Genomic DNA, 23,487 nt, shown 5'->3' with positions numbered 1-23,487 from the left:
TAGATGGAAGATGACCAAGGTGAAACAAAGCAGGAATCGGAAATTCAATAGTGGTGAGGTCGGTTGTCAGAATGCAAGTGCCAATTCCATTAGGGCCTGTCACAGATTTAGAATCTAAGGTTTCTAGAAACATCTCAACCTTCTCAGATGAGAAAGAAACAGTGTCTGTCCACGGCCGGGTGAGAGTGGATAAAGTAGGGAAAGGGAATGAGGAGTTGGGTACGTCTCAATCTAAGAGTGAGGTGAGAGGAATGGGAAGTGTGAGGATGGGGAGAGGTGTGAGAAGGGGGAGAGGTGTGAGAAGGGGGAGAGGTGTGAGAAGGGGGAGAGGTGTGAGAAGGGGGAGAGGTGTGAGAAGGGGGAGAGGTGTGAGAAGGGGGAGAGGTGTGAGAAGGGGGAGAGGTGTGAGAAGGGGGAGAGGTGTGAGAAGGGGGAGAGGTATGAAAAAGACAGAAGTGGAGGAGAAGGGAGAGAAGTGGGCGGAGGGGGAAGAGAGGTGGGCGGAGGGGAAGAGAGGTGGGCGGAGGGGGAAGAGAGGTGGGCGGAGGGGGAAGAGAGGTGGGCGGAGGGGGAAGAGAGGTGGGCGGAGGGGGAAGAGAGGTGGGCGGAGGGGGAAGAGAGGTGGGCGGAGGGGGAAGAGAGGTGGGCGGAGGGGGAAGAGAGGTGGGCGGAGGGGGAAGAGAGGTGGGCGGAGGGGGAAGAGAGGTGGGCGGAGGGGGAAGAGAGGTGGGCGGAGGGGGAAGAGAGGTGGGCGGAGGGGGAAGAGAGGTGGGCGGAGGGGGAGAGAGGTGGGCGGAGGGGGAGAGGTGGGCGGAGGGGGAAGAGAGGTGGGCGGAGGGGGAAGAGAGGTGGGCGGAGGGGGAAGAGAGGTGGGCGAAGGGGGAAGAGAGGTGGGCGAAGGGGGAAGAGAGGTGGGCGAAGGGGGAAGAGAGGTGGGCGAAGGGGAAGAGAGGTGGGCGAAGGGGGAAGAGAGGTGGGCGAAGGGGGGAAGAGAGGTGGGCGAAGGGGGAAGAGAGGTGGGCGAAGGGGGAAGAGAGGTGGGCGAAGGGGGAAGAGAGGTGGGCGAAGGGGGAAGAGAGGTGGGCGAAGGGGGAAGAGAGGTGGGCGAAGGGGGAAGAGAGGTGGGCGAAGGGGGAAGAGAGGTGGGCGAAGGGGAAGAGAGGTGGGCGAAGGGGGAAGAGAGGTGGGCGAAGGGGGAAGAGAGGTGGGCGAAGGGGGAAGAGAGGTGGGCGAAGGGGGAAGAGAGGTGGGCGAAGGGGGAAGAGAGGTGGGCGAAGGGGAAGAGAGGTGGGCGAAGGGGGAAGAGAGGTGGGCGAAGGGGGAAGAGAGGTGGGCGAAGGGGGAAGAGAGGTGGGCGAAGGGGGAAGAGAGTTGGACGAAGAGGGAAGAGGGGCGGGGGGAGAGGGAAGAGAGGTGGGCGAAGGGGGAAGAGAGGTGGGCGAAGGGGAAGAGAGGTGGGCGAAGGGGGAAGAGAGGTGGGCGAAGGGGGAAGAGAGGTGGGCGAAGGGGAAGAGAGGTGGGCGAAGGGGGAAGAGAGGTGGGCGAAGGGGGAAGAGAGGTGGGCGAAGGGGGAAGAGAGGTGGGCGAAGGGGGAAGAGAGGTGGGCGAAGGGGGAAGAGAGGTGGGCGAAGGGGGAATAGAGGTGGGCGAAGGGGGAAGGGAGGTGGGCGAAGGGGGAAGGGAGGTGGGCGAAGGGGAAGGGAGGTGGGTGGAGAGAAGTCATGTACGGGAGAAGAGAAGTGAGGAGAGCAGAGAGAAGTGGGGGAGGGAGGAACAAAGTGGGAGGAGGAGAGAGGTGGGGGAGTGATAAGAAGGTGCGGGTGGGAAGGGAAGGAGGCTGAGTAAGGAGGGGGCGTAACGGGAGGGGGGCGTAACGGGGAGGGGGGACGGGGGAAAGATGATGGGGTGGGGGAGAAGATGATGGGGGGAGCGAAGATGACGGGGGGGAGGAGACGACGGGGGGAGACGACGGGGGGAGACGACGGGGGGAGACGACGGGGGGAGACGACGGGGGGGAGACGACGCGGGGGGGGAGACGACGGCGGGGGGAGACGACGGCGGGGGAGACGACGGCGGGGGAGACGACGGCGGGGGAGACGACGGCGGGGGAGACGACGGCGGGGGAGACGACGGCGGGGGAGACGACGGCGGGGGAGACGACGGCGGGGGAGACGACGGGGGGGAGACGACGGGGGGGAGACGACGGGGGGGGAGACGACGGGGGAGACGACGGGGGGGGGAGACGACTGGGGGGGAGACGACGGGGGGGAGACGACGGGGGGAGACGACGGGGGGAGACGACGGGGGGAGACGACGGGGGGAGACGACGGGGGGAGACGACGGGGGAGACGACGGGGGGAGACGACGGGGGGAGACGACGGGGGGAGACGACGAGGGAGGAGACGACGAGGGAGGAGACGACGAGGGAGGAGACGACGAGGGAGGAGACGACGAGGGAGGCGACGACGGGGAGGCGACGGGGGGAGACGACGGGGGGAGACGACGGGGGGAGACGACGGGGGGAGACGACGGGGGGAGACGACGGGGGAGACGGGGGTGTGGAGGCGACGGGGGAGACGACGGGGGGAGATGACGGGGGGAGACGACGGGGGAGACGGGGGTGTGGAGGCGACGGGGGGTAGACGACGGGGGGGGAGATGACAACGCGGGGGAGACGACAGGCGGGGGGAGACGACGGGGGGGAGACGACGGGGGGGGGAGACGACGGGGGGGAGACGACGGGGGGGAGACGACGGGGGGAGACAGATGATGGGGGGAGAGACGACAGGGGGGAAACGACAGGGGGGAGACGACAGGGGTGAGACGACAGGGGGTGAGACGACGGGGGTGAGACGACGGGGTGAGACGACGGGGGTGAGACGACGGGGGTGAGACGACGGGGGTGAGACGACGGGGGGAGACGACGGGGGGAGACGACGGGGGGAGACGACGGGGGGAGACGGGGGTGTGGAGGCGACGGGGGGAGACGACGGGGGGAGACGACGGGGGGAGACGACGGGGGGAGACGGGGGTGTGGAGGCGACGGGGGGGTAGACGACGGGGGGAGATGACAACGCGGGGGAGACGACAGGCGGGGGAGACGACGGGGGGGAGACGACGGGGGGGGGGGAGACGACGGGGGGAGACGACGGGGGGGAGACGACGGGGGGAGACGACGGGGGGGAGACAGATGATGGGGGAGAGACGACAGGGGGGAAACGACAGGGGTGAGACGACAGGGGGTGAGACGACAGGGGTGAGACGACAGGGGTGAGACGACAGGGGTGAGACGACGGGGGTGAGACGACGGGGGTGAGACGACGGGGGTGAGACGACGGGGTGAGACGACGGGGGTGAGACGACGGGGGTGAGACGACGGGGTGAGACGACGGGGGTGAGACGACGGGGGGAGACGACGGGGGGGAGACGACGGGGGGAGACGACGGGGGGAGACGACGGGGGGAGACGACGGGGGAGACGACGGGGGGAGACGGGGGAGACGACGGGGGGAGACGACGGGGAGGAGACGACGGGGGAGACGGCGGGGGAGACGGCGGGGGAGACGGCGGGGGGAGACGGCGGGGGGAGACGGCGGGGGGAGACGGCGCGGGGGAGACGGCGGGGGGAGACGACGGGGGAGACGACGGGGGAGACGACGGGGGAGACGACGGGGGAGACGACGGGGGGAGACGACGGGGGGAGACGACGGGGGGGAGACGACGGGGGGAGACGACGGGGGGAGACGACGGGGGAGACGACGGGGGGAGACGACGGGGGGAGACGACGGGGGAGACGACGGGGGAGACGACGGGGGGAGACGACGGGGGGAGACGACGGGGGGGAGACGACGGGGGGAGACGACGGGGGGGAGACGACGGGGGAGACGACGGGGGGAGACGACGGGGGGAGACGACGGGGGGGAGACGACGGGGGGGAGACGACGGGGGGAGACGACGGGGGGAGACGACGGGGGGAGACGACGGGGGGGAGACGACGGGGGGGAGACGACGGGGAGGGTGGAGACGACGGGGAGGGTGGAGACGACAGGAGGGGAGAGATGACGGGGGGATGATGGGGGAGAGATGGCGGGTGGGGGAGAGATGACAGTGGGGGAGAGATGGCGGGTGGGGAGAGATGACAGGGGGAGAGATGGCGGGCGGGGGAGAGATGACAGGGGGGGACAGATGGCGGGTGGGGGAGAAATGTCGGGGGGGTGATGATGAGGGCGGGAGAATGGTGGGGATAGAGACAGCGTGAGCGAAATACAACACAGAGCCTGAGTGCTGTGGTGAGTGTGACTGCATGCATACCAATTCGTTTGGCTGCTCTTGCTCCAATGTGAAGTGAGCAAAAACAAGAGCATGACAAGGTCGAGCCAGCAGGGTCGCCATAGTGGTATAGGGAGCATGGGTGGTACACTAGGATGGCAAAAAAAGGGAGCAAAATCAAAATGCAGAACCAAATCAGATGGCTATAAAGATGGCCTTTCTAACAATAATGCTTGCTTTTCTGTGATGATCTTTTTGAAGGGCAAGCATGTGGCATTGTTGTTCTAAAATGTCCACTTCCCAAAACACTTGGTGAAAACAAACATTTTCATTTGATCCGTTATGCTCCTTTTCCATTACACTCTTTGTCCCCCATCCAGCATCACAAATCCAAACACATCACATGACATCTCACCTGCTCATGCTCCATTGGAAACTCCTCATCTTCTGCAGCCATAATTGACTGTCGATCAACCTAAATCATGAGGACATGGAAGGAGGAAGCCAAAGCCAAAAGCAATGAACAACAACAAAAACAGAAAGATATTTTATCAAGGGTCATGTGATGGCAAGCATGAAAAGGAGGACCTTGGTAATGTCATAATGGCAGGAGCGGAACGAGGATATGAATAAAACCATCTGCCTTTCAATACCTCAGGTTCTTGAGTGCCGAAAGGAGTCGTCTCCAATGATCCTTCACCATCCGCTTGACTTTGAGGTTCGCCCAAATCTAAAAAGGCCTGAGTGCAAAATTGGCAGATGAGCACAAACCTTGCTCAAAATATCTTTTGTGCAACTTGTATCATACTTATTTCATTATTACTATTTAATGTTTCCACTGTTGGCTGAGTTTACATGCCAGCAAGTTATATTCTGACCTTTTCCTTTGACTTCGAGGAGTCTGCCTCACTTTCCAGAGTCGACTGTGTCACAGAACCTTCCCCACACACAGTCAGGGCCACATGTGAACCAGCTGGTGAATGGATGTGGGGGTGGAGGGGAATGAATGAATTAAAAGAAATAAATGGAGGTTAAAAACAAGTCATGGGAGAGAGAGGAATAAGTGAGAAAAATCTGTTAATTGGGTACAAAAAGATTCTTATTGCACAAAGAAATGAAAATTAAGAACGAAAATTTTGGGGAAGTGCATGCAACACAGAAGCACCACCCTAAGCAAAGGTGCCAAAAGCACTTTCATGAAGAGTTTGTTTGTGAAATGATATACAGAGATGAGCACAACACTCACCTTTGATAAGATCAACAACCTCAGTGTGGCTTTTATCAGTAGCATCGACGCTGTTCACCTGAAACAGAAAATGCCTTTGAGTTCCGAGTGCGTCTAATATCCTCCACCCTTTTCAAATGCCAACCCCCCCCCAAAAAAAAAATCACTGCTCATGACGATCAATATTGTGATAAATCGTGTCAAAAATAGGATTCATAAAAACATCATGCCTCTGACGACTTCGTCTGACCAGTTTGTGATTTCATCGACCTCCTTTCGCCTTTGTGACATCCTGCCACACAAGTCTTTGACTAGTTTGTGATTTGTTCAAGATTTAAAGAGAGGGAAGATGCTGCTGCCTATCTTTCTGAAAGATGAGGAATGTCGTGGCAGAGGGTGGGGTAATCAGCAAAGAGATAAAGAGGATTTTCCAGAGAGTCAGAGTGATCATTGAGGAAGATCAGGAATAGGATGGGACCGAGAACACTGCCTTGGGGCACTCCAGCCTTGACAAGGAGAGGAGATGAAAGGATTCCGTTGAGAGCCACACGTTGGCTATGAGAGTGCAGGAAGTCAACAATCCAAAAGTGGAGTTGGCCTTGGATGCCATAAGGCATGAGCAGAAAGTTTGCAGAGCAAGGCAGGATACCAGACTGGATTGCGAAAGCTTGAGATATGTCGAGAGAGACAGCCCCGATCTCATGTCTGACACTGAGGGCCTCCATCCATTGCTGGGAGAGTAGAAGAAGCATGTGCAAGGTAAGCCTTGTGTTGTCTTAACGGTCCGGGTGACTGGCTTAAAATGTTAGGGTCTCGAGTTCAAGCCCCGTTCCATTGAATCAACACCAGGTGGGCCGACTCATCCTGTCATCCTTCCGAGGTCGGCAAAATGAGTACCAGCTTACTGGTAACGGGAGCGTTGCACTAGCGGCACAGGCACACCCTCAGAAAAAATGATGCAGCCAAGCTGAACGAGGAAGGGATGATCACGAGATTGACGGTTGGAGGTCACGTGCAGCGATGTGCCAATGGGCAAGGTGGATTTGGCTGAAGTCTGCTTGAGGCTCTGCCCACACTGATCGCCAATAAAAAGGACGGGAGGACCGCTTTCCAGTCATTTGGTGACAGTTCGTGACAGCTGGTGACGGTTCCTTACAGCTCCTGACCATTGGTGACAGTTCGTGACAGCTGGTGACGGTTCCTTACAGCTTCTGACCATTAGTGACAGCTGCTGGTGACGTTTCCTTACAGATTCTGACCATTGGTGATATCTGGTGATGGTTCCTGGCAGCTGGTGATGGTTCTTTACAGTTCCAGACCATTGCTGACAGCTCCTTATGGTTCCAGCCTATTGCTCACAGGTCCTTACGGTTCCAGACTGTTGGTGACAGCGACTTACAGTTCCTGACCGTTGCTGACAGCTCCTGACGGTTCTGTTCAGATTCATTGTTAAGTAAGGTACAGTGATACGTTTCTGCTCTTCATCTATTTTTCTATCAATGCCTATTTAATTCTTTATTTGTTTGAGATTATTTTGATTGATTTGAATTCATCTACACCACAAGGAAATAAAAACTTTTCCAGTTTATTATATTTTTCTGAATAATAAATTCCTTGTTGACATTTCAACCTGTCCATGCTTATCCTTTTCTTCATTTGATCCAGCATTGTCCAAACCTAGATAGACTGAGAGGAAATTCCCAAACGAATTAACCCGTCATCGTCAGCGTGCACCAGCAGTAAATGCTCGGCTGCCCTAATTAAGCTCGAATCAAGATAAGATTGGTGCATCACCGAAGGCACGTACCCTGGCCAGGAAGCCATGTGACCTTCAGTTAAATGGCAAATTAGATGGTGGACACTGGAACTCGAGGTTAGCTGATTGGCGTTCGTGGTTGCAATGCAACCCACCAGACCACGAAGTTAATTGTGAGCGGTGGCCCCAGGTCCTGATCTTCCGAGGAGAAATGAGGATTAACCCTCCATAATACTCTCGGTACCTGTGGCCGTAACAATATATTTATCTCATAAGGAACGGTTCACCTCGTGTTTCTGCAACAGGTTCATTTGGAATTCCTGGAGGGATAAATTTAAAGCAACCCAATTTCATAACTGGAGTGGTAATACTGTTTGTTGTGGGCCGGGGCTTGGTGGCGATAAACGACCACTAGGTGGAGCAGTGGAGTCGTCTCCCACCGAACACCCGGAATTTAGGTCGTGACTCTCGGATAAGTCCGAGAGTTCACGGGTCCCTTAGCGGACCGTGGTCGCCAATATTTTGACGGCGTGAGATAGGGTCCACTTATCTAATTCCAATTTACCTAAGTACTCACGCCGTCCAACTACCGAGGGAACCACACCCTCGGCAGACTTTGTCCGAATCGAGTCGCTATCATCGACTCAGATCTGGCGTAACCGAGCGGAAGTTACGATTGCCGCGCCGGACCAAATGAACAATTTACGGCACGAACGGCTTTCCTATTTCTCAATATGCACCTTGCTAGGCCAATGAGAGAAAGCACAGAAAACGAGCTGGTACATTTAACAGGGGTTTTATTTTACACTAATTGGGAGACACAGAGCAGAGTTATCACGAATAAAGAAAATTTAACTTACAAGGAAAGGAAAACACTTATACAATTCTACTAACAGACGGGGCACACGGACACGGACACGGACACGGACACGCGCACACACACACACACACACACACACACACACACACACACACACACACACACACACACACACACACACACACACACACACACACACACACACACACACGAAATTGGACCACGTGGGTCTATTCGGTAGAGCCGGGCCAGGGTACCTGTCCCATCTCGTGCGGTCACACCTACCCCGAACCACCACGGTGGGACTCAAACCCACGACCTTGGCGTTGTCAGCACCAAGACGGCAGACCGCTCAACAATGACCACAGACCGTGCCACAAAAACCACCAGGACTGCAGACCGCTCAACAACGATCACAGACCACGCCGCAATCACCACGAACACTCCTGTCTGCCGTACTCTCGTCTCTTTTTCTCTCTTGAGGTGGGAGGGGTTTCTTTTCTCGCCACTCGCCTCCTGATTGGACGAGGGGCTGTCAGACGACTCGTGGTCAGCCTCCCGATTGGCTGGGGCACGCGTGTGGTGCTCGCCCTTCACTCATTAGCTGGAGGAAACGGTCCATGCCCTTCCTTGGAGCGGAGCCTCGATCCGAAGCGACGGAGGCTCCGCCCACACCCTCAGCCAAAAACACGTGGGCAATGGCGACTGGGTCGAGTGAGGGAGGGTGAGTGACTAACATTACACTGACCCCGGGGTCCCTTGGGTGGGATTCACTCCTCCCCCCAATCATTCATTCGCACCATGCATTCCCAATTCACTCCAGTCCCACACTCGGGCCTGCTGACCCATATGCATTCATTGGATCTTTCACTTTTTTTCTTCCAATTCACTCACACTCAACACAGCCATTCTGCAAACTAAATTCCCCTAACTAACTCGTGCTCCCCGTCATTCCTTACACTAATGCACATTCCATTTAACTCTACGTAGCTCATCTAAGTCCCCACTACACATTCCATGTCGGTCCGTGTCTCCCAAAATCCATTTTCCATTCTAAATCTAACCTAACATTCTCACTATTTCATTCCACGGGCCCCCTGGAGAATTACTCATACCCCATGAGGCCGGTCTATCGACGCTAACCCCATCCCACGAACTAGTGCTCCTATGCCCAAGCAGGATGTTTACCACATCCTGGCCGGGGCCGTGTATTTGGAGTAGGCCTTTTTTTTTCCTTGCACCGCCAGGACGGCGGTCTACGGCAGGCCCGTTCGTCCCTTCCGTCGGACGATACCTGGGGCCATGTCGTTGCCCTGCGCATCAAAACAAGCGCTCACCTTCGCAGGGTCTGCCATGCGAGCCAACGCGGGCCGCTCGCACGAAACACGCCGCGAGGTCCCCAGTGACGTCACCCACGCACCGAACCTGCGCAGTTTCCCGTGCAGGCCCGCACGAGCGCATCGTCCCGGGAACCCGTTCTGCATGTCTCGCAAACGCCTCTCACGCCGTGAGGTCCCCAGTGACATCACTCGCACACTAAACCTGCGCGGTTTCCCGTGCAGGCCAGCCGGAACGTATCGTCCCGTGGACCTGCTCCGAGCGTTCCGCGAACAGAACACGCGGCATGCAGCACGTGATGCCCCGCACACGCGCCCACATGGGAACCCGCGTGTTCCAAATTCATCCAACCTTCCTTTTAACCATGCACGTGCCGGTTTTGTACCATGCACGAGACGTTCTGGCGCCGGCTTCCGATCGCGCAAACGTGCGCGCTTGGGCCGTTCGCAAAACACGGAAGGGACCTCGCACGCAGCGTCTGGTGGAGCCGGCGCGGTCATCCAAACAACTTTGTGCGGCCTACCAGGATCGCCATTCAAGTCTCCCATCTGGATCGGTCCGAGTACCAATTCCATGCACGCACTCGCGCATGCCATGTTACTCACACCACTCATACACTTTACCACACACACTGGGACATTTACATCGGGGATTCGTGTTAACTCAAGCGGTTCCGGGATCTCTACCCCCCACAAACTCCGCGTGCACTCATTCGCACCATACACCGGGTCTACCTCGCACGGCTCGACCGGACCTACCTGGTCGCAATCTGCTTCGAGGGAGCCTACCATCTCCCTCTGTTCCTGAGGGAGGCTATCCTGATGCTCGCACCGGGCCCGATACATTCCACCAGCTCAACCCCATTGTCCCTCGCTAACTCTACTTGTGTGTGTCCTGCTCAGTTTCATGCAATTCATCCCCCTCTTTTGATTTCTGCGTCTCCGTCACCTCATTTATTATTTCCATTAATTCCTGGCTTTTCGTCTTTTATTTTCTGCGTCTCCGTCATCTCCTTTAATTCTTCCGTCGTCCCCTCGTGTACGAGTTTTTTTAGTTTCCCCGATAATTGTGGTGGCGTCTCTCATCATCCCGACCTCACCCGTCTCAATTGCGGGCCGAACACATTCCACACTCCTCCTCGGTTCGGTCGTTCCACCACGTACCGTGCCGATCTCATCTGCCATTTTGCCTTTCACCTCTTTCATACTCGCCTGCAGGTTCAACCCCATACTCTGCATTTCACCCCGCTGTGTTTGCATATCATCCCTCATTCGGTTTTCCATGCTTTCCATGCTTGCATCCCATCTTTGCATACTCGCCTCCATTCTTCGCGCATCCGCATCCATCATTTGTATCATTCTTTGCATGAGCTCCATAACCTGCTGCACTGTCACCTGCCCTGGCTGCTCCCACTGACTACATTTAGTGGTGCGGTTATGATAATAAAAAGAACCAGATGAACGGCATTGCCACTTTTCACAACCCTGGGGTAAGGGTGCTTATTCCTCACAGACTGTTTTCCTGAGCCACGGATTCCTTTAACATTACCTCTAAACACACCTGCTCCAGCTCCAGCTCCAGCTCCAGCTCATTTTGACCCGCCATGGTGCATATTTGAGAACAATTTTGATGCTCGTAATTTGGAGGGAACAGGGGTTTTTGCTCCGTACACCCCTGATCCAAATCCCGTGAATTTCTCTATGGAGACGGAAGGTCCGAATCGCACTCCTGATCACCAATTTGTATGGATTCGAACCCCACAAATTTTCTATGGAGATGGAGGGGTTCGTACCCCACTCCGGACACCAATTTGTTGTGGGCCAGGGTTCGGTGGCAATAAACAACCAGGGGATGGAGCAGTGGAGTCGTCTCCCACCGAACACCTGGAATTTAGGTCGTGACTCTCGGATAAGTCCGAGAGTTCACGGGTCCCTTAGCGGACCGTGGTCGCCAATATTTCGACGTGTGAAGTAGGGTCCCGTTTGTCTAATTCCAATTTACCTAAGTACTGACGCCGTCCAACTACCAGGAAAACCACACCCTTGGCCGACTTTGTCCGAATCGAGTCGCTATCACCGACTCGGATCCGGCGTAACCAAGCGGAAGTTACCAAAGCCGCGCCGGACCAAATGAACAATTTACGGCACGAACGGCTTTACTATTTCTCAATACGCACCTTGCTAGGCCAATGAGAGAAAGCACAGAAAACAAGCTGGTACATTTAACAGGGATTTTATTTGACATTAATCGGGAGGGAGACACAGAGCAGAGTTATCACGAATAAAGAAAATGTAATTTACAAGGAAAGGAAAACACTTATACAATTCTACTTACAGACGGGGCCCATGGAGAGACACACACACACACACACACACACACACACACACACACACACACACACACACACACACACACACACACACACACACACACACACACACACACACACACACACGAAACTTGACCCCATGGGTCTATTCGGTAGAGCCAGGCCAGTGTACTGTCCTGCCTCGTGCGGTCACAACGACCCTGAACCACTACGGTGGGACGACAAACCAAGACCTTGGCGTTGTCAACACCAAGACTGCAGACCGCTCAACAACGACCACAGACCGAGCCACAATCACCACCAGGACTGCAGACCGCTGAAGAACGACCACAGACCGCTCCGCAATCGCCACGAACACTCCTGTCAGCCGTCCTCTCGTCTCTTTTTCTCTCTTGAGGTGGGAGGGGTTTCTTTTCTCTCCACTCGCCTCCTGATTGGACGGGGGGCTGTCAGATGACCTGTGGTCAGCCTCCCGATTGGCTGGGGCACGCGTGTGGTTCTCACCCTTCACTCATTGGCTAGAGGAAACGGTCCATGCCCTTCCTTGGAGCGGAGCCTCGATCCAAAGCGACGGAGGCTCCGCCCACGCCCTCAGCCAAAAACACGTGGGCAATGGCGACTGGGTCGATTGAGGGACGGTGACGTTGTTGTTGTTGTTGTCAAAACCTAACTAAAAATAACTCTCAGCACACACACGAAATTCCCATTAGACAGAAGGAGGGATTCTAACTATAAACACATACTTATAGAAATAATTGAACTACGGGGACTCTGGCTGTTTGTATGCACAAGGTTTCCAAATCCGTAACAATACATCCCGCAGGATCACAGGTGGCAACGACTACTCAGTTTATGCATAACAGCCATAGTATGGCTATCCTGAAGTCTCGACTTCAGCATTCAATGCTAACCACCTCAGGTGTGGTTGCATCTTGTCAGTAGGTTGCAGTCTGGTCAACAATACTCAGTTGTAGTGGGGCAACTTAGCTAAATATAGCATAACAATTGCGCATTTTGTGAGGAAAGCACCAAATTTGGCACACTAGTAGCCTACCATATTATGAACAGATTTGGATATTGGGCCATCTCAAATTTTTGATGGCAGTGGAAAATGGCTGTCACAGCCATCAGCAGCTGAATTTGAGATGGCCCAATATCCAAATCTGTTCATAATGTTGTTACGAATTTGGAATTCGATTGCACACAACATACAGGTTCCTTTAGTCAGCTATGTCGATAAGTGCTTGTTCCCTAGATATCTCACCTTCCATTGTTTAAATGTTCAGAAATCGATTAGATGCACTGTGGATCGATTTAATAGTTTGGAACGAACAATGGAGACATCCCTCCCCCTCTTCTGCGAAGAGCAAGAAGAACCCTGTCGTCCCGTGACTCATGATGTCAACAACTCCCTCCCACCTATGGCTGAGCGGGGGATGGAGCACGAGGGCATGAGCCATGAGTCACGCTGGGGAGGGGGGGGCGGAGAAGGATAAGGACGAGATCTTTTCTTTTGTTCGTGGGCAGAGTTGGAGAAGGGAGTTGAGAGTAGTCGATCAGCAAACCGTCGGGTCCTGCTTGGCTTGCGTTAGGGTTGAGGCCTTCGGAAGCTTTTTGCTTCGGCTGGCTCAGTGAGTTTCGGCTGAGGCCTGGCTCGGGAGGAGGCTTCTTGGAGGCTCTTTGCTTTGATGGTTCCGTGAGCTTCGGGAGAGCTTTTTGCTTCAAGCTGCCCTGTTTGGAAGGAAGTTAAGCCGGTCGCTCGGCTCGAGCTGCGAGTGGTGGCTTCTTGTTCTTGGTTCGTGGAGCTCTTTGTTCTCCATTTTGGTTCCCGGCTTGGTGCGACTCATCGACCTCTTCGTGGAGGTGGTTCCTCGGGGAAGCGACGCATCGAAGGAAGGATCGGCGCCTCGTCTCACCATACCAGCACGTGTTGAGAAGCGCGGGAGGATTCGCGGGAGCTCGGGAAGGATCGCGGCTCTTGGCGATTGGATCCAGCTCGCTCTCGCTGGAGCCCGGGTCCGAACAACTTGAAGACCACACGAGGTGGAGAGGTTTGAGATAGGTTCTGGTTTTCAGCTCACCTGTCCTCCGAGCTGGAGCTCGTTATTAAAGGCCTCTGCCACCATTTATTGGGTCTGTGTGTGTGTGTGTGTGTGCGTACGTGTGTCCGTGGGCCCGTCTAATAAGTAGGAACTGCTGTTAAGTGCAAGTGACTGTACATAATAAGTAGACGGTTGTAGTTCTTTTTTCGTGCTTTTGTTGCTTGTATAATTGCATATGTGTTTTGCCTTGTTTAATTGCATACGTGCTTTATTATAATAAATGTCCTTGTGTGAATGTAAACCTGTTCGTTGCGTCCATTCCCTCATTGAACTGCCCCATCTTGCACTCGGAATATAGTTGGTTTTTAAATAGCCGGTAAAGTGATCGGGTCCAACGGGACTGCGCGATAATACCTTGCTCGATTATCCCAAAAGGAAGTGAGCTGCTTAAGCGGCTCGTTTCCAAGCGGTCCCGTTGAGGTACAATCTCTTGGTAACCTTCCCGCGCGAATAATTAGGTAAATCGAAGATTTGGCGATCGGACACTGCAGCGCGGGTAGAGTGCGGACAAGGTTGTGGTGTGGTTAAAAACACACCCGTGGCTGGTTTCTGGCGTTGATCCGGAAAGCCGCGACTGGATTGTCCGTTCGATGGGTGAAGCGACCGCTATTGGTTCGACGCGTTCGTTCGCACGCCGGCGGGCGGAAATCTACAACAATATGTTAGGCTACTAGTGTGCCAAATTTGGTGCTTTCATCACAAAATGCACAATTGTTATGCTATATCTAGCTAAGTTGCCCCACTAGTGGGGCAACTTAGCTAAATATAGCATAACAATTGTGCATTTTGTGAGGAAAGCACCAAATGTGGCACACTAGTAGCCTAACATATTATGAACAGATTTGGATATTGGGCCATCTCAAATTCAGCCGCTGATGGCTGTGGCAGCCATTTTCCACTGCCATCAAAAATTTGAGATGGCCCAATATCCAAATCTGTTCATAATATGATATGCTACTAGTGTGCCAAATTTGGTGCTTTCCTCACAAAATGCACAATTGTTATGCTAAGTTGCCCCACTATAGGTATTATGATTATGTAAAAAAAAAATAGTTGCAATGATGGTGGTCAAGTGGTCAGTACACAAGTTGTGCCGATTCAAATTGCACTTTATAAAAATTAGTCCTCAATATTACACAAGTTCCAATATTATTCCAGCGAAAACATTTTAGAAGCGGGGAATGACATTTCACACATCGATTTTACCTTCAGAATACGATCTCCTTGACGAATTCCAGCTCTCATTGCAGCACCATCTATAACACAAAGGAAAATGTTCATCTGGTTACAGTCTGCACAAGGAGACAGTTGGATTACAATCCGCACAGTTGAATCACAATCTGCACAAGGTGGTTACAGCCTGCACGAGGCATCGCAACCCGACCCGAAGCCTGCACGAGGTGTCGCAACCCTCACCGCAGCCTGTATGAGGCATCGCAACACTAACCGCAGCCTGTACACGAGGCGGCACAACCCTAACCGCAGCCTGTACACGAGGCGGTACAACCCTAACCGCAGCCTGTACACGAGACGTCGCAACCCGAACTGCAGCCTGTACACAAGGCGTTGCAACCCTAATCACAGCCTGTACACGAGGCATTGCAACCCTTTCCGCAGCCTGTACACGAGGCATCGCAACACAACCACAGCCTGTACGAGGGATCGCAACACAACCGCAGCCTGTACGACGCAACGTTACTGCAGCCTGTACGAGACATCGCAACCCTAACCACAGCCTGTACGAGGCGTCACAACACAACCGCAGCCTGTATGAGGAATCGCAACACAACCGCAGCCTGTACGAGGCGTCACAACACAACCGCAGCCTGTATGAGGCATCGCAACACAACCGCAGCCTGTACGAGGTGACGCAAACCAAACGCAGCCTGAACGAGGTGTTGCAGCCCAGCCACAGCTGCAGCCTGCACAAGGCATCGCAGCCCAGCCATAGCCGCAGCCTGCATGAGGCGTCACAGCCCAGTCTCAGCCTGCATGAGGAATTGCAGCCCAGCCTCAAACGCAGCCTGCGTGAAGCATCGCGGCTCAGTTGCGGCCCGTGCGGGGCATCGCCAGCCCAGTTGCACCCTGCACTGGGGCATCGCCGGCCCAGTTGCAGCCCTCGCGGGGGTGTCACCGGCCCAGGCGCGGCTCACATGGGGTGTTGCCAAAGAGGCCGCGGCCCGAGCTGGGCGGTGCCAGGCCTCTGTAGCCCGCGCTGGGCGCCACCGGCCTCCGCGGCCCACTCTGGGCACTGTCGGCCCTCCGTGGCCCGCTCTGGGCACTGTCGGTCCTCCGTGGCCCGCGCTGGGCACTGTCGGTCCTCCGTGGCCCGCGCTGGGCACTGTCGGTCCTCCGTGGCCCGCGCTGGGCACTGTCGGTCCTCCGTGGCCCGCGCTGGGCACTGTCGGTCCTCCGTGGCCCGCGCTGGGCACTGTCGGTCCTCCGTGGCCCGCGCTGGGCACTGTCGGTCCTCCGTGGCCCGCGCTGGGCACTGTCGGTCCTCCGTGGCCCGCGCTGGGCACTGTCGGTCCTCCGTGGCCTGTGTCTGCCTTCGCCGAGACTCCGCGGCCCACCGCAGCCTACACAATGGCATCGTTGTCTCGTTGCAGTGCACACTTGTAAGAGCATCACGGTCTCATTGGAGTAGGATAAGGTGCGGCAGTAAAAACAAGTTGTTAGTTTGAAGAACGCATAATATTTCTTCTCATAAGTCAGAAACATGAAGCAAAACAGTTTTAAAGCTCTGGATTTGATTTCAAGTTTCGGTAAATGCTGTAGATTGCACAAGTGTATTTTGGAGCTTTGACTTCTATTCTAAGTGTTTCATTCTGGGTTTTGTTCTTGCGCAAATTTCAATCATATGGGCAATGTACCGGGGCGCACAGACAGGATGAAGGAAGGGCCATCTCCACTGACAGTGAACCCAAATCCTGCACCATCTCTTGGTACCACCAGACAACGACAAAATGAACCTGGAATACACAGGCAAAAATGCAATCACAACCTTTGGCCACTCTTCGAAAAAGGGTTAGATACAAGATAGCATGTTATTATTATAATCATTGTCATTATCAAAGTGCATTATCAATGCAGCACCTTCTAATGACGCAATGTCGTTGTATCATAATATTCTCATCCAAATCCTGCCGTCACTGATTAAAGTAAACGTGGATGTTTAATAAGGCATTGATACTATAATAAATAAGGCACAGCGGAAGATTATCTTATGTGGACCTGGTTTGTGATGCAATTACTCATTTTCCAGGATCCAGTAAGCAATCGAGCTTACACCTTCAGCCAATATAATTGAATACAACTCAACAGATGGCTTGCATGGTGAGTATACTACTGGAACTACAAAACATGATTGTGTATTTGCAGCTTATATTTCAAACTGTTTCATGTATCAGATGTGTGCATGTGCACACACATGCACAGATTTATTGCTTGCATTGCGATGTTTTATTTCATTTAAACATGTAATTTAAGAAAAGCCAACATTTTCCTACCAGCATCTTGATCAATTTCTTTCCTTTCCTCCTTTGCAGAAAGCCTGTTGAGAGGGTTAAAGAACAGGAAGTTAAAAAAACAAGGACGAATGTGTCCAAGAGCCGCGTCCTAAAGGCAATAACAACAACTACTTCCAATATTTCGTCACGTGCCTTGATGGAGCCAATAGCGAGACCAGTCATGGAGGCTCCTGTTCATGACGAGAAAATCGTGTGTTTACGAAATTACAACACATTAAATGGAATAATCTTTAAATAGTAACGTGAACTTTTCGAAACTTTAAAGCAAATGTCCGAATATATTTAAAAGTTCATGATAGACGCTCTCAAAAGGCACCCTCAATGTGAGGATGTGTACAAGTGTTTAGTATTTAAGGAGATCCGGATCCTGTATATAAAAGAGCCGAGTCCTAAAGGTTTTGTCTTCACAAGAAGAGGAAGAAGAACAACAAGAAGAACAAGAACAAGAAGAAGAAGAACAACGCGGTGGCTCTCTTCGAGCCAGCATTCGCTACGTGAGACGCGGCTAAAAATTGAACAGGCTTAAACTAGAACGACACTTGGTATAGCGCATACCTCCAACAGGCTGGACAGTTTACGCTTTGTATCCCACTGACGGGCCACATCAGCATCCGGGCCTGAACCAAAATCGAATCGGCTTGTTCTTCTCAACTACCCAACACATCCACCACGTTTTGTCATCATCTGTGCACAACTTTTTGAGATATTGTGCTACATACATACATATCGTTTTTACCCGCATCTCTCAATTGTGAAAATCACTTTGAACATTCTAGCTCCTAGATCTCCCCCAAAATCTTATGAGCTCTTCCTTCTCACACACCCAACATCTCCACCAAGTTTCATCCAAATCCATCTATAAATTTTTGAGATATCCAGCACAGACAGACAGACAGACAGACAGACAGACAGACGTGAAAACATAACTTCCATCCACCTTTGGTGGCAGAGGTAATAAGGGGGGGGTGGGGGTGGAAGCACTGGGAGAAGTCGACAAAGGACGAGAGAGAAAGTAAAAGGAGAGGTTCTACAGATAGTAAAAAAGGGGGGAAGGGAGAAAGGGTAAATAAATAATAGCACTTAGGAGGGAAAATGAAAGATCCTATCCTTAAAATTAAGAAAACCAACCACCTCAAAAAGGAAGTGTGCGAGTCAGCATTTTCGCTATAATCTTATACGTGAACGGTTCTGCTGAAAAACTTCATCAACTTGACAAATTCAACATAGAATGTAGGACGAAGCAGAATGAGAAGAGAAGATGGAAAGAAGGAAGGTTGAGGGATTATGAGAGCTTCGGGGTTACTTGCCTTGCATCAAAAAGGCAGAAAGAAAGGCAGTTTGGGATGAGACTTCAAAGAGAAATCAAAGTAATAATTGTTATGAAAACACCAACGTACTCAAAACAACCAGGCATTCTTAAGAAACACATTTAACGGATGCTGCCTTAAAATATACAGTGCAGCCCGATGCGTTTTAGTGGCTGCCAAGCGAGGTGTCTGGTGGCATTGCGCTGACAGGAAGTCAGATAAGACTATTTTCGAAACCTAATTGAAAATATCCAAACACCAAGAGTCAAGCTTGGAGAACGGCAGTTTCCCACTGCAGAGCGAAAGGCAGACGGTCAAGAATGCAGTTGCTAATTTCACGAACGATACCTTGAATGTGACTCGCACAATGAAAGATTTGACGGCACGATGTTTCAAGGAAATACAAGCATCTTCAAAGGAAGAATGACAGGGAAAAAATAATCATAATAAAGCGATAAAAGAGGAAGTTCAGCAAAGTGGTGCCATTGCGATGCAGGACAATAACCTTGAGGAAAACCAAAGTACAGTGCTGTACATCTGTGTGGGGGGTGGGGGGGGGCTCAACACGGCAACTGCAGGAAACTATCAACACAAGTTAGTTACAGAGCAAAAGGGATATTAATATCTCTGTTTGCATCCTACCAGCCTCGGTGGCGGCATGGTTAGAGTGTCTGATCTGAATCTTGGATGTCAGTGGTTCATACTCCGACTACTTGACTCTCAGCATTTTCAAAGGATCAAGCATTGACAACCAACCATAAGTTGCTCATAATAGTGCAGGCTTTAATGGTTCTAATGGCCTTCCACTGTGTCGAAGTTCTCTGCAAGGAAACTCATATTATTATCACCTCCACTACCGAAGGTGAAGGAGGTTATGTTTTCACCCCTTTCTGCCTGTTTGTCTGTGCGCACGATATCTCAAAACGTTGTGGACAAGTTGGGTGTGGGACAAGGACGAACTAATTCGATTTTGGTGAAGATCTGGATCTGGATCCGACTTCTAGAATTTTTAAAGTAATTCTTCACCATTGTGAGATACAGCCAAAAAACAATATTTTTACACGATATCTCAAAAACGTGTTCAGATTCAGATGAAACTTGGTGGACATGTTGGGTGTGTTGCAAGGATGAATTGATTCGGTTTTGGTGATCTCAATCCGGATCCAGATACGAGGATTATTTAATTTTAAAAGTGATTATTTACCATTGAAAGGGCCAAAAACGATAAAGTACTGTATCGCATGATATTTCAAAAATGTATTGGTCCCGATATGTTGTCGTGGATCAGGCATTATGTGGCGGATGTATGCGCTCTACCGAGTGCTCTTCTCATTATTAATGTTATTATTAAAAATAAGTTGTAGAAAACATGACTGGGTCTGAGTATTTGCATTATGAGGCTCTGACCCAAGGTTTAAATCCCATGTAGGAGTTGAAGTTAAAAGGTTTTTCAATCAAAATGTTTTATCTCTGACCGTGTAACACAACATGCCACAGTACATTTTCTATATACGAGGGTAGTTCAAGGATAAAGTGGATTTTTTTTTTTACTGTGGAAAGAAATCAAAATGTTCAGGGTGATTGATGAAGCCACCTATTTCTCAAGGTATCCCCCTGCTACGAACAAACTTTATTGAATCAATGTTGTCATGCCTTGATGCCATCTGCGTGGAAATATTTGGGACAAGTACATGGAAGTTTCAGGCTGCGATTCGGCATCTTCATCATCATTCGTAAACTTAATAGAGTTTAATGCCACCGAGATCTTGTCTTTGAGTTTGAGTGGACTCGGAATATGACAAGCACAAGGTGACAAGTCTGGACTACATTTGGGGGATTACTCCGCATTCTAAAGTCCAACAGAAAGAAAAATGTTTGTCGATTCGATGTCATGCAAATACGGAGGTTGAACATCATATGCTCCTTGTTCCTTCTTCCTTGTTCCTTGCTTTTTCAAACAAAACAACCAAAAACACAAGGAGCAACGAGACATTATTTTCAAACTCGATAGGCTTGTACCAAATGGAACAGTGTATTTTCGTCCTTTAATATCGACTTCATGTTTTTTTTTTCCTCGTCTTTTCTCTGTCTCCACCTTTTGTTTATCTTTTCCTTCCATTCAGTCGTCTTTCCTTCCCTTTTTAATCCTCAAATTGCATACTGTCCTTTTATCTCATTCGTTCCTTTCCCCAAGCTTTTCCTTTTCTCTATTTCCATTTTATTTTTATGGGATATTTCAGTTCGTTTGCAACTTTCAATTATAAGAATAATTTTCAAAAAAATTATTTTCTGGTGATTTTTTTTTTTTTTAATGCTGCTGGCACTTGACCCTTGATCTCATTCTCCAAACGTTTGATCCTCCCCCCCCCCTCCTGCCTCTACAAGAATGAGTCATGAAAGAGCCTCTGACATCCTCACCATTCCATCAACTACTGCATCATTACCCTCTCCCTTTGACCCATGAACCTGGACATCCCCACCACTCCCTCTCCCACCATCCATCCATCCCTGTTAATCCCAAGCCCTTACCCTCCATCTACAAGTACCTTCTCTCAATCCTCAGTTCTCCATCTTGTTTTGAAGAAGGGCTCACACCCAAGCATCACTTCACTCATCTTTCCCACATTGGTTAGCATACCTCTCTCTGTCTCTCAACATTTGGTTGAGAAAATTAATTGTTTAAGCAGTCTCCTATGAATAGCAGTTTCCTACAACTGTCTACACTTTCCCACAGCAGTGGGTGATTCTCCTAATGCCGTTACAATTGAAATCAGGTTATTGGATCAGAAAAATCTTCATGGGGAAAACTTTTTGACTCCCCTTTCAAATGTGATCCAACTCTTATGGAGAGAAGCTTGTACATTTATAAACACCGAGAACAAAGACATGATTATACAAGTGTGCTTTGACATGAATTTAACAATTAGGACATTAACATACAATCAAGTGAAAATTTAACGTGGAAACACAGTATCATGAGCGCCAAACAGGCCACTGCTAATGAATACATCGTGTTGAAATACTGACTACAAGCGAGGCTTTTATAAAATAAAATAAGAAATAAAAATTATCCGTGAGTTGAAAGTAAAGCAAGTCAAAAAATAAGTAAGTTCAAGAAATAAGCAAGATCAGATGTGATTACAAAGAGCAATTATATGTATTGCAATACCTCCGGAGTCGGAGGATGCAATACGTACCAAAAGGCAGCTGAGCAGCATAAACCACAGCCAAAAGGTGGGGTTCAGAAATGTGAAGCAAACATTGCAAGCTAGCCACAGCCAGACGCAGTGCCTCACATTGCTTAGAGAAACTAATTCCAGAGGTAAAAATTAAATATATATATATACAAATAAATATTTATATATAAATAAATATATATATATATATATATATATATATATATATATATATATATATATATATATATATAATTGCATGACTACATGCACACAATGAAGAGGAAATCTAACCGAGGCACAAAATAAAACTACCACCGTTGGCATAGCATCACTCATAGCAACATAAGTAGGAATTTGGAGTTTTCAGACACACAACAAGCAGCACACAATGAACATCTTTACAGGCTCACGCATTATCTCTTCGAGCTCTGTCGTTCTGCGTTCCATTGCATGCAAGAGATTACGAATGGACATGAAGTTGAACTCCATCTGGTCGTGGGTAAAGCCATTTTTAACATCTTTGGAGAAGAGAAAAAAAAAAAAAAAGAACTGGCCAATTTTTGTTTTGGTTTTTTTAATGTACAAATAGTTGCCGCACACGAAGAAAGAAAGAGAAAAACGAAAAACAATCTTTGGATTTAATATACAGAACACTGCTGAAGACCAGAAAAATGATGCAACTGTCCTGCTTTTTCCTGCCTCGTGATTACTTTGTTGTTCGTTTCAAGAAAAGGAAAAAAAGGATCTGCAGAAGTTCCTGAAGTACGTGAGTAAGGAAAGGAAATTTTGCAGTCATAATCTTAACAGACAACATGTGCAGTCAGCATAACAGTTGATGATACACAAATGTCGTCCTCGGTGATGGACGGATTAAGAAACACTGGGTTGGAGCAACGTTTTGTTTTGTTTTTTCCCACCAAGACGAATCAAGGAGGAATTTCAAAGGTAAATGACATTGACAGTTGTTGACTCCATGGTGAAACACACGCCGAGCATGAGAAGGAATAACGAGTAAAACCACTTCTGGAAAGAGTAATCTCGATCGGGATCCTTGACTTCTGCACAAGACATCACCATGATGACACTGACAATACTTCCATCGGGCACTCAAAGTCAAACCCAGATTGAACATAATCCCTCGGTCCAGGACTTTTCCTCAATGCTCAACATCGCAATCGTAGTTCACAAAGCATTTGTGGACACTGCAATGGAGTGTTACGGTTCTTTTGTAACTGTGGACAAGGGCTCATGCCTGTATCCAACCTTGTGAATCTTGGAAGTGGTGGAAGCGAAAGTTCCGTACATCATTGGCCTTACCGGTACAAAATGCACGGCCTGATCCAAATCCACCGAAAGCGTGTCAGTGGTTTTTCGGTCAAACAACGCATACAAGTCTCCCCAAGCCAAACAGGCCACAAGTGTCAACAAATCCATTATCTGTCAAATTAACCAACACCAAGAATCTTGCTCAACGCCATTTGTTTTGCTCTATCCAGTCCCCATCAAACTAGATGCTAATCAACATCTCAAGGCATCTCCATTCCCACCAATGATCTTCATCCTCTTAAAATTACATGAGATCCATAAATGAATCTCATGTCAAAATTTCCCACCTGTCCACATCCACTGGTAT

General features: G+C 50.8%; 1 protein-coding gene across 1 annotated transcript in view; it reads right to left on the bottom strand.

Moving 5' to 3' along the window:
* LOC147030134 (uncharacterized) overlaps nucleotides 1–23,268 on the bottom strand; it is a 137,467-nt gene extending 114,199 nt beyond the window's left edge. The window contains exons 1-9 of the mRNA XM_085872165.1: nucleotides 23,172–23,268; nucleotides 17,348–17,391; nucleotides 16,712–16,810; nucleotides 15,045–15,094; nucleotides 5,515–5,572; nucleotides 5,147–5,241; nucleotides 4,922–5,008; nucleotides 4,684–4,743; nucleotides 4,311–4,418 (exon numbers count right to left, since the gene is read on the bottom strand). Of these exons, the coding sequence (XP_085728291.1) occupies nucleotides 4,311–4,418; nucleotides 4,684–4,743; nucleotides 4,922–5,008; nucleotides 5,147–5,241; nucleotides 5,515–5,572; nucleotides 15,045–15,094; nucleotides 16,712–16,810; nucleotides 17,348–17,391; nucleotides 23,172–23,242 (672 nt within the window). The 5' untranslated portion in view covers nucleotides 23,243–23,268. The remainder of the gene's footprint in view (nucleotides 1–4,310; nucleotides 4,419–4,683; nucleotides 4,744–4,921; nucleotides 5,009–5,146; nucleotides 5,242–5,514; nucleotides 5,573–15,044; nucleotides 15,095–16,711; nucleotides 16,811–17,347; nucleotides 17,392–23,171) is intronic.
* Nucleotides 23,269–23,487: the final 219 nt, after the last annotated feature.

Source organism: Eptatretus burgeri, chromosome 3, assembly GCF_056783735.1.
Source record: "Eptatretus burgeri isolate ZD-2024b chromosome 3, Ebu_testis_v1, whole genome shotgun sequence".
In the NCBI taxonomy this organism is placed as follows: domain Eukaryota; kingdom Metazoa; phylum Chordata; class Myxini; order Myxiniformes; family Myxinidae; genus Eptatretus; species Eptatretus burgeri.
This window is presented reverse-complemented; position numbering and strand designations above follow the sequence as displayed.